The following is a 10,244-nucleotide window of genomic DNA, read 5'->3' as shown; positions in this document are numbered from 1 at the left end:
GGGCTACCCGCCATGTTTTTTTTTTATTTGTAATATATATATATATATTATTGTATATTATGTATATTATATATTATATACATAATATAATTTATAAATAATGTATTGTGCGTATGGTTTGTAGCAAACCATTCGCACAGTACATTATATATATTAATATATATAATGTACTGTGCGAATGGTTTGCTACAAACCATACGCACAATACATTATTTATAAATTATATTATGTATATAATATATAATATACATAATATACAATAATATATATATATATATTACAAATAAAAAAAAAACATGGCGGGTAGCCCGCGGGCCTAAGCGGGGCGGGCCAAAAAAGCCCGCTCTTTAGCGAGCTTTTATTTTCAAAATTCACGCCCTACCTAGGGGGCGGGACGGGCAGGCCCGGCGGGCTAAGCCCGTTTTGACGGCTCTAGTCGAAATAGGTTAGGAAATTATTGAGTTTAAATGCCTTAGATAATGATACAGTGATTGTTTTGTGGATATTTTTTTTTCAGTTTTATTTAATATTTTTCATGTAAAAATATTCCACATAGATTTTACAAGTAATTAATGCAAAATAATATTTGTAATCTATTAGTAGTCATATTTAATTTCTTATTTATTCGTAATATAAATTTAATTTTAATAACTTTTAATAAAGTGAGGGATTTGGTTGAGTTAAAATGAAAGAACCAAATCTCAATTTATATTATGAATATATTCCCTTTGCTCCATTTTGGCCTGCTGGGTAGCATAGTTAGCTTATCAGTTACTTTTGATTTATTTGATCACTATTAATTATTTAATTTGGTTGACACTCTCATGTGGAAGGGAGTGAGTTCGAGTCTCAGTGGAGGCATCTGTTGACTCTTTGTGCTTCAGTAGGTTGAGAAAGTAGCTATGAACAGATACTACATTGTAATCGAGTCAGTAGAACTCAAAAAAAAAATTTAATTTGGTTAAATATTCAATATAAGTGTTTGATTAATTAGCTTTTTATAGCCAAGATCTTGTGGTCGGGTGACACCCAATTGTACTCTCATATGGAAACAACTATTTACCAAACACCTTCAAAATCTGTCATATTTACTATATATTGATCAAATTAACAATTTTTTTTTTAATTTTTATTAGCATTTTCTTATAATTTTTAAATTTAATTTTTTTTGTTCAATAATACTTTTAATGTAGTTTTTAAATATATAAAATTTACATATTAATTCTAAACTTAATATTATAAAAAATTAAATTCTGAATAATTTCAGTCAAATCTTATTAATGAACCCAATATATAAAATGGGACAGATATAATAATTAAAAGAAAATTTAACTATGAGTAAATGCCTAAAAATGTCATTCTAACGGGTTAGAGAGTCGTGGTGGCAAATTCCGATTGGTTGGTTCCATGTGGAACTTAACGGAAAACAGTGGTTGCTATACGTGCCGGCGGTGCTCACTCCGTTAACTTACATACATACGGGATTTACGGAGTATCAATTTATCAAATGTTTTTTTTTTTCTGAAGTAAATCTCTAAAAAACCCCAAAATTTGATTATCATTTCTATCACCTGCGCAATGGCGGTGCGTGCAAGTGTGAATCGATTCCCCGGCGACCCCGACGCCCTGGAGGTGGCGGGGCTGCCGTGGGGGGTGACGTTGACGCCGTTCGCCACCAAGGACGAGAACGGCAATCCGCCGGTGTACGGATCGGACGGCCACCTCTTGCCGCGGTGCGAGAACTGCTGGGCATACTACAACACCTACTGCGAGCAGGAGCAGTGGGCGTGGACCTGCGCTCTCTGTGGGACCCTCAATGGCCTCCCTTCACAGGCCATCGCTCGCTACTCCCTCCCGGATTCCTGCCCCGAGAACATCTCCTCCTTCATTGACCTTGAATTGCCCTGTAATTACCAATTTACCTTACGATTCGTCCACATTTATGTATGCATGTTCATAATTGTAATGTATTTTGCAACATTTTTATGGTGGAACAGTGGAAGGATCTGAGGAAATGCAGGCGCGCCCGGTGTATGTGGCGGCTGTTGATCTTGCTTGTAAGCTTATGCTTCGGTTATATTTTCACCTACTTGTAATATATGGTTGATTCATTTGAACCCCTATGATCTTTTGTTTTTTTTTTTGATAAGTTTCTTAAAGTAAAATACATTAGCTGATTGGAGAGTTATTTTTTAGAGGTTAATCTTTAATGTAAATTGAACTTGGAAGTCTCATTGTGGAACTTGTGTAGTTGATGGTTTTCTGCAGGTGAGATGTGGATGGAGTGAATAATTTAACTTCTAGAATAGCCATTTGCTGTTGTCAAGGGTCTAGGTTATCTTGATGTTACTGTCATATTCTAGCATTTTATGGACATGGAAATGCATTTCTGTTGTTTGTTACTTCTCCATCTTCATATCCTTGTCTATTCCTTTTTCTTGATTCTTCATGTAATTTAGCATATGATGTCTTGTTTTACTTTTTTTCTTTTTCCTCTCAAATGTACTCCTATAAGATGTGTGGAACTTATTCAATTTTGGTCTAAAATAACAGATGTGTATTCAAGGTTTGTTTCTTTCTAATGCTCAGAGAAATTGGCACATTTACTTTCATCATTACAAAATTTATCTTATAAAAGAAATATGCATAAGCTCCATTTGAAACTTTTCCTATTTATATTTAGTAAAGGAAAGAGTAAGATCTTTTGCCTTATTTAGGTATCCAAATTTTCTTTCAGAACATCTTTCCAGTTCTTCTAAATGTAAATGTAGCTGAGATAAAAGAAGTAGCAGGTATTATTAGCGTTACAAGCATAATGGCATGAAATTCTCTACTTAAGAATGCTCAAGTAGCAAAGTTGACAGATAATGAGTTACATGTTTCTGTGAAATAGAGTACACTATAAAGGCAAAGGAACTCTGTTATCTGTATTTAAAAGAAGAAAGCTTGACATTTATTCTATTCCTCGAGTGGAGGTTGGGAGGATGGGGCGGGTGGACTTGAAAAAGTTGCTGCAGTTGACACAAATCCAACTTTTTGGTTAATTGCCCCCCATGAACTGCCTCTGCTTCTCCAGCTCTAAGTGGATGAACCTCTTGCATTGGTGTATGTGTATTATATCAAGGGTGTAAATTATTTGGGTTTGCATCAATCCCACGTGAGTTATGGAGCACATTTTTTTAAAAAAAAAACTGCACCCAGCATTGTCAAATTCTGGCACTGTGGCGTCTTTCTTTAGATGTTCAAAAGTTACCCTGTAGATTTCAAAACCAAACCATTGTGTGGTGGTGTTGATGGCTTGATGCAATGTCACCCAAAAGTCTAAAAAAGCTACTGATAATTCTATCCCACAAACAATATTTTGACACGCAGTAGAAGTTTAGTCCCTATTTATTATTAGTACATGTATCAACATATTCTTTGGTTTTTTGATTTGATAAGAGGGGATTCTCAGAGGATTTCTCAATTTTTGCTTCTGAACATCACTCACTAGATTTAAGCATACTATGCTTTGAGAGGTAGCAGCAATCTGGAATGAAAATGTTTTTGGTCATAATAATTGCTTTGACAATAACCAAAACCTTTCCTTTATGAATTGTCTTTCTATGCACACACTCTTACGATTTTATTTATATATTTTTTCCATAATGTGTTCTAAAGTGCATGCAAATTTTTATTCACAACCTGAATTTATCTAAAGCATCAGTACTTCATTTTAGAACGTTGATTTGTGACTTTGCAATAGTTACTGAGCCACTGTTCTTGCATTCTTGTGCAGCCTCGGAGGAATTTTTGGAACTTATCAAAAGTGCTCTTCTGGCTGCTTTGGAAGGTTGGTGATTTCAAGATTGCCTTTGAGTTCCTCTTCAATAGAAGGAAGTCTAATCCTGATCTTCTTTTGGTTTAATACCAGGTCTTGGGCCTGGGTCACTATTTGGCCTTGCTACCTTCAGCCATAAAATTGGTTTATATGATGTTCAAGGACCAATTCCAGTAGTGAAGAATGTGTTTATTCCCCCGGAATCTGAGGGTACCTTGCCAATGGAACTTGCGGATGTCATGCCCTTATCTTCATTTCTAGCTCCTGTATGTTTGACAGGTTCCTGCTATTGTTATTGTTTCTCAATGATTATGCATTAGCCATAAAATTCAGTTGTTTGTTCATTGTTGTAGGTGGATACATTCAAAGACCGCATTGCATCTGCACTTGAGACATTGAGGCCAACAACTTCATGGGAAAGAACCTCAGCTGCAGGCCAAGCATTAGATGGAGTTTTGCTGGGGGGGAGAGGCTTTGGATCAGCAATGGAAGCCCTCTTTAATTACCTTGGATCTGAATATGGAAACACATTTGCATTAGGTCTAGCAATTTCATAGTTTTCTTAATTATTGACTATTTCTGATTTCTAATTTATACAGAATATCTTAATATGATTTCCCCTCATTCTATACTTTTTCAGAGATTGATACTCATTTGGGTTTTCATTTCATTCTTTTACACTGAAGTGCAGCTAGAGTTTTTGCCTTTATATCTGGTCCTCCTGATTTTGGAGCTGGCCAACTAGACACAAGACGCTATGGTGAACAATATGCTAGCAAAGGAGAGGATGCAGATCGCGCGTTACTTCCTGAGCAGACACCATTTTATAAAGATCTGGTTATTGCCCTATCTTATTGCTCGAAATTCTAGCTGATATGATCTTGATACGTAAGCATTGACTTATATTTCACAGGCTGCCGTTGCTGTTCAATCTGGTGTTTCAGTGGACATATTTGCAGTGACAAATGAATATACTGATTTAGCGTCATTGAAGTTTCTAAGTATTGAGAGTGGGGGATCTTTGGCTTTGTATACAAGCACAGATGATTCAACACTTCCTCAAGACATGTGAGTGATAAATGGGCCCCCAAATATTACTCTAATGATATAGGGAATTATTAAAAGTGGGAGTCTTAATGGCTTATGTTTTGATACATGTGTAATGAATGAATTGCTGTATGGGGATCTCTTCATCTGTTTGTATGACTTGAAATGATATATTGCAGATATCGCATGTTAAGTCGACCATATGCTTTTAATTGTGTCCTACGGTTGAGGACATCTTCTGAATACAAGCCTGGTCATTCTGTATGTTTTGATCTTATTCATATGAAATTTTTATGGAACCACCATAATGGCCTATAATAATTTAAACCTTTTGTTACAGTATGGGCATTTCTTTCCAGATCCACAGTATGAAAATGTTCAACATATAATATGCTGTGATTCTTTTGCCACATACGCCTATGACTTTGAGTTTGCGAATAATGTTGGGTTTTCCAGGTAAGTGTTTACCAACTTTTTCTTTTTACAACCTTCCAAATCTTTCTTGTGCAGTTTGCCTATCATACTAAATATGTACTATTAGTTGCTCAAAAGCATGCTTCTTAAGTCATTAGTTAATCACATATATATTATTTGTTATTCTTTATGCAGGCATACTGCAGAACTTCCTATGCTCCAAATTGCATTTCAGTATACGGTTGTAGTGCCTCCTGGAGAACTTGCAAATTCAGAATCAAGTCCTACAAGTAGGTATGGCTTGTCTTTCCTCAGTGATCTTTGAACCAATGATTGTTAGCTATATATGTCATTTGCTTCACAAAGTGCATATTATCTTGCAGATTGGGTATGACATTTTTATGTCTTTATTGGGGAATTTAGTCTACTTTTTTTTTCATTTACATTTGGCCTTATCTCTCTTTGGCTCCTTTTTCTTGTTCATTTTCTGGTAGACAGTCTTTCCAAATTACTAGCACAGCACTGAAGTTTGATAGCCGTTTCTTTTTCTCCTTCTGGGTTTGTAACTTGATGATCCTTATATTGTGCAGAAAGAAGCATTCCCTGAAGAGGAGACTAAGGATAAGAACTATGCAGTTTGGAGTTGCTCATTCCATTAATGAGATGTATGATACTGTTGATCCTGAAGTGGTGCTTTCTTTACTTGTTCACAAGGTATTTTTCTTTTGGTTCTGTTACCTTTTTACCAAGTGGTCTTTTGGGAAGGTCTTTCATTTGATTTTGTCAGTGTAGGATCAAGAGCCCTGAGTTGGGAGTGGAGTGCTGAATGTAATTCCTTTGTAGTGCTGAATGTAGGATCAAGCATCATGCATGCTTATTAAAAGGGGCAAAGATTAAAAGGAGAGGTTAGAGTGGCTGTTGATTTAGTCAAAGATGCTTCACTATAAAATAATTGCATTCTGACTTCAAGGAAAAAAAGAAAAAAGAAAAAAGAAAAAACATAATTATTGTGTGGCCTTAAGCTGGAATACTGTTGTTGGTCTTGTAGTCTTCTTCTTATTATTTATTACTTTCTTTCTAAGTTGAGAATAGATTGATTTTGGGGTTTTATTGTGTTCAAGATGTGAAATGTGTGACTGTTTTGGGATAGATAATCTTAGTTGGTTTACTGTGTGCCTTTCTGGACCATTTTGTTCTCTAACTGAATCCTGCACACTCTAGGCTAGAGTGCAATTCATCTAGTTTCTATTGTTTTGGATGGTGAAGAGAATTTGTACTATTAACATTTAAAGTTTTGATGGTGTTGAGGTTTTTCCTTGATTAAAATATTTAAAATATCAGAAGGCCAAAAGTTTGTGCAATGCTGCAACCTAGTAGATTTACTATTCATTAAGCAAAGTGATCTGTGCCTTTTCAGGTCATATTATCCTCATTGGAGCAAGGCATACGAGAAGGCAGGATGCTACTTCATGATTGGCTAGTAATTCTTACAGCTCAGTACAATGAATGTTGCAAACTATCAGAGTCTGCACGTGGGAGTTCAAACACTATTCATTTTGATGTCGCATTCTCCCAATGCCCACAGTTGCAGTATATGCCTCGCTTAGTTTTTGCTCTATTACGAAACCCTCTTCTCCGCTTACATGAAGAAGGTGTACATCCAGACTTCAGAATATACCTCCAGTGTCTGTTCAGGTATCCTGTTCTATACAAAGATACATTCCAATTTCAACTTAAAATTATGGCAGGCAAAAATTCCAAGTGGTTTGTGTTTTTTCAATTAAAACTGAGCCTCTCAATTTTGGCAATAATAGCTCAATTTCAAAGTTTAATTGCATCTAGGGCCATTTTTTTCTTAGGTAAAAAATTGGAATCTAATAGATGATCTGGGCTGGTGACTTTGCTACCGCATCACTTGTGTTGGCTAACGTTTGATGACATGGATATCCAAAAAAGAAAAAAAAAAAAAAAAAAGAACAATCTTCTCAATCATCATTTACCTCAAGGTCCACAATGTTGCAAACCACCACCATTTATATTGATATTTATTTCAATTTTAAAAATTCTCTACCACACTGCACTGTCATTCCTCTTACCAAAATTTTATCCCTCCCTAAATGAGCAGCAGCACTGCTGTTCTGCCCATACTTTAGAGGCCTTCACCTTGACACATCAATTTCGTTAGAGGTAGTGCTCTTTTGTCCTATTGGTTCACATTTGGATGGGATCAAAGGTACTGCTCTTCTGCCACTAATAGAGGTGGTTCAAAATCTAAATAGATGAATAGATCTGTGCTGAAAAACTGCTCTTCTGCCACGAATAGAGGTGGTTCAAAATCTAAATAGATGAATAGATCTGTGCTGAAAAACAATATTTGTGCACTTTTTATGATAATACCAATTCCAAGATTTTTCTTATGGGATGGAAAGTATGGCTTCAGGTGTTCCTTTTTCTTATTATTAATCTATTTTTAATTTTATTTTACCTCTGGACAGATTAGGACATTGTAGTGAGATAAGTTGCTTCTGATAAGATTAGTAATTGTTGTCCATCCTACACCACTGTTTGAATTGGATGCTATGCTCTCTCTCTCTCTCTCTCTCTCTCTCTCACACACACACACACACACACACACACACACACACATAGATTTGTGCTTTCACTTGTAGTTGGTTGATGGGCATTGGTGGGAGTGGCAGAGAAGTTTGTTGGCCACTATTGCAACAAATAATTGAAATTTGTCTAAACTTGGCAAAATTGAACGGCTTTGGCTACAATCACAACTTCATATGTAAAGAATTGGCTTTTCTTTTTCCCTCGCAATTAGGCCTATTAATGATATAAAGACATTTTTGGGGAAATAAATGTCTGTTATTTGTGTTAGAAATGATGATTTTGCCAAGTTGAACATTGATTCATGAGGCATTGGGTACTGCTGCATTCTTTCAGAGTTTCAGGACTTCTGATGGGGCAAAAGGGCCCAAGTGCATCATGTATTTGGATGCGTAAAGAGGGTAAATCCGTATAAGGATAAGACATGCTTTATATATAGACCTTACGTGCCGTCAGTGCGGCCGCATCAATAGTTATGCAAATATGCACCGAGAGTATTAGAAAACGCACAACAAAAAAATGCACAAATACACCAAAAAACGCACAATTAGGTGTGGGGAGGTATGATGCATTTTTTTTGGTGTATTTGTGAATTTCATTGTTGTGTATTTTCCTAACATTATTGGTGCCTTTGTAAACACTATTGGTGCCTTTTTTAAGTGGCCGCACCGACCGCACGTTAAGGCGCGGCGGCATTTGAGCTGAAGTCTATATATATATATATATATATATATTCTACTTTTCTAGCAATATTGTTCTCTATGACTGACAGAAATCATTTGTCTTATCAGTTCTCATCTTTTTAAGTTGTAATTGTTCTTGTACTTGTGATGCAGTGCACTAGAACCTTCTTCTCTTCACCTTGCTATATATCCAATGCTAACTTCATATGCATCACCGGACAAACAAGCTTATCCCCGCCATTCCTTGAGCCGTGCTGCATTGATAACAAGTGGCAGTCCGATATTTTTCCTTGATGCATTCACAATTCTCATCGTGTTCTATTCGTCTACAACTGACCCTTCACTTCCCTTTCCTCCACCCCAGGACTGTAAGTTGCTCTTTCTGGCATATTTCCAATTTTGATTGGAGAACTTTTTAAATTTCTCTCTGACAGATTCCCTTGTCCCAGGTTTGTTGAGAACAACTATAAACAAGCTGAAGCAAGAGCGATGCATCTCCCCGAAACTGATATTTATCCGAGCAGGGCAGGATGATGCAACGCCATTCGAGAATTTTCTGATAGAGGAACAAGACGTAGAAGGGAATGGGTTCACAAGTATCATGGGCTTCGTATCCTTCCTGGAAGAGATCCATCAGAGTGTGCTGGAGTACATGAAATAAGTTACTGCAACCATAATTTGTTACTAGAGGTGGAAAAAGGAAGTAGGATTGGATTTTCTGCATTTGGTTGGTGAATGGTGAGTGCAAATTAGCTAGCTAGCTTCAGAGTTCAAACAGACCAAGCCAAGTGAACAGCAGAATCTCTTATAGTTATTGAAAATTGCAAATTCTCTTTTCCTGCTAGTGTCCATACTTCGACATAGTGTTGCTTCGTGAACATCACCATGGGAAACTGTTTTTTGAATAACAAAATTTGCGTTCAATGTAATGCCAAAATACCTTATACCTAGCAGGTTTTTGTACTATAAGCTTTTGCTTTCTTTTCCTGGAGAGTTAATTCTAATTTTGATTTTTGATTATTACTTTTTCTTTTTCATTTTTGATCTTCTGATTTAAAATCTATCAAATTTGGTTTTGATTGTTACAAATGTAACACATTTTTATAGTTGAAGATTAAATTTAGTTTTTGGTGACTTCTGACTAGTGATACGCGTAGCTACTATTTAAATGTGTGATTGGGATATATTATTTATTGTGAAGTAAATTAGAATCAGGTTGTTCATAATTGATTAGTTTGAACTAAAAAGGTCAGTAAGTTATTTTTATTGAGAGTTTAATTTAGAATTTTATGGTTATTGATTAACTTGGTGGAGTTAGGGTTGTTAACGAATTGAACACGAACGAACGGAGGTTGTTTGTGTTTGTTTGCTAAGATTTTGAGTGTTTGTGTCCATTTGTTAAGGTTTTTGAAAACATGTTTGTGCTCGTTTGTTAAATGTTTGAAGCATGTTTATGAATATTATTAAATGAACATTAAATGAGCATGTTCATGAACATTATTAAATGAACATTAATTAACTGTTCACGAGCTTTAGTAAAGGAGCACACAAATGTTAAGACTCCATCCGTTTATTAAACGAATTCTAAAATTTATTAATTTATGTTCATTTACTTTAATAAATGAACATAAACTAATGTTTACAAAACACAAACATGAATAGTTTAA

The 10,244-nt window shown here is 35.6% G+C and overlaps 1 protein-coding gene across 1 annotated transcript; it reads left to right on the top strand.

The window, feature by feature from the left end:
- The first annotated feature begins 1,517 nt into the window (after positions 1 to 1,517).
- LOC116004748 (protein transport protein Sec24-like At3g07100) lies at positions 1,518 to 9,597 on the top strand. Its single transcript, XM_031244909.1, has 14 exons — positions 1,518 to 1,906; positions 1,998 to 2,057; positions 3,779 to 3,832; positions 3,914 to 4,086; positions 4,174 to 4,360; positions 4,512 to 4,657; positions 4,734 to 4,888; positions 5,047 to 5,128; positions 5,208 to 5,323; positions 5,477 to 5,575; positions 5,872 to 5,995; positions 6,699 to 6,976; positions 8,731 to 8,945; positions 9,027 to 9,597. Exons 1-14 carry the CDS (start codon positions 1,579 to 1,581, stop codon positions 9,236 to 9,238), a joined length of 2,229 nt encoding a protein of 742 aa, XP_031100769.1. The 5' UTR covers positions 1,518 to 1,578; the 3' UTR covers positions 9,239 to 9,597.
- The last annotated feature ends 647 nt before the right edge of the window (positions 9,598 to 10,244 follow it).

The sequence above is a fragment of the Ipomoea triloba genome, chromosome 14 (genome assembly GCF_003576645.1).
Source record: "Ipomoea triloba cultivar NCNSP0323 chromosome 14, ASM357664v1".
Taxonomy (NCBI): Eukaryota; Viridiplantae; Streptophyta; class Magnoliopsida; order Solanales; family Convolvulaceae; genus Ipomoea; species Ipomoea triloba.
The sequence above is the reverse complement of the archived record's forward strand: the minus strand, read 5'-3'. Positions and strand labels throughout refer to the sequence as shown.

Coding starts and splice junctions, on each gene's coding strand:
- LOC116004748 (XM_031244909.1), top strand. CDS start 1,579: ATGGCGGTGCGTGCAAGTGTGAATCGATTCCCCGGCGACCCCGACGCC. Junction 3,833..3,913: donor TCTTCTGGCTGCTTTGGAAG/GTTGGTGATTTC, acceptor GTTTAATACCAG/GTCTTGGGCCTGGGTCACTA. Junction 5,324..5,476: donor AATAATGTTGGGTTTTCCAG/GTAAGTGTTTAC, acceptor TTCTTTATGCAG/GCATACTGCAGAACTTCCTA.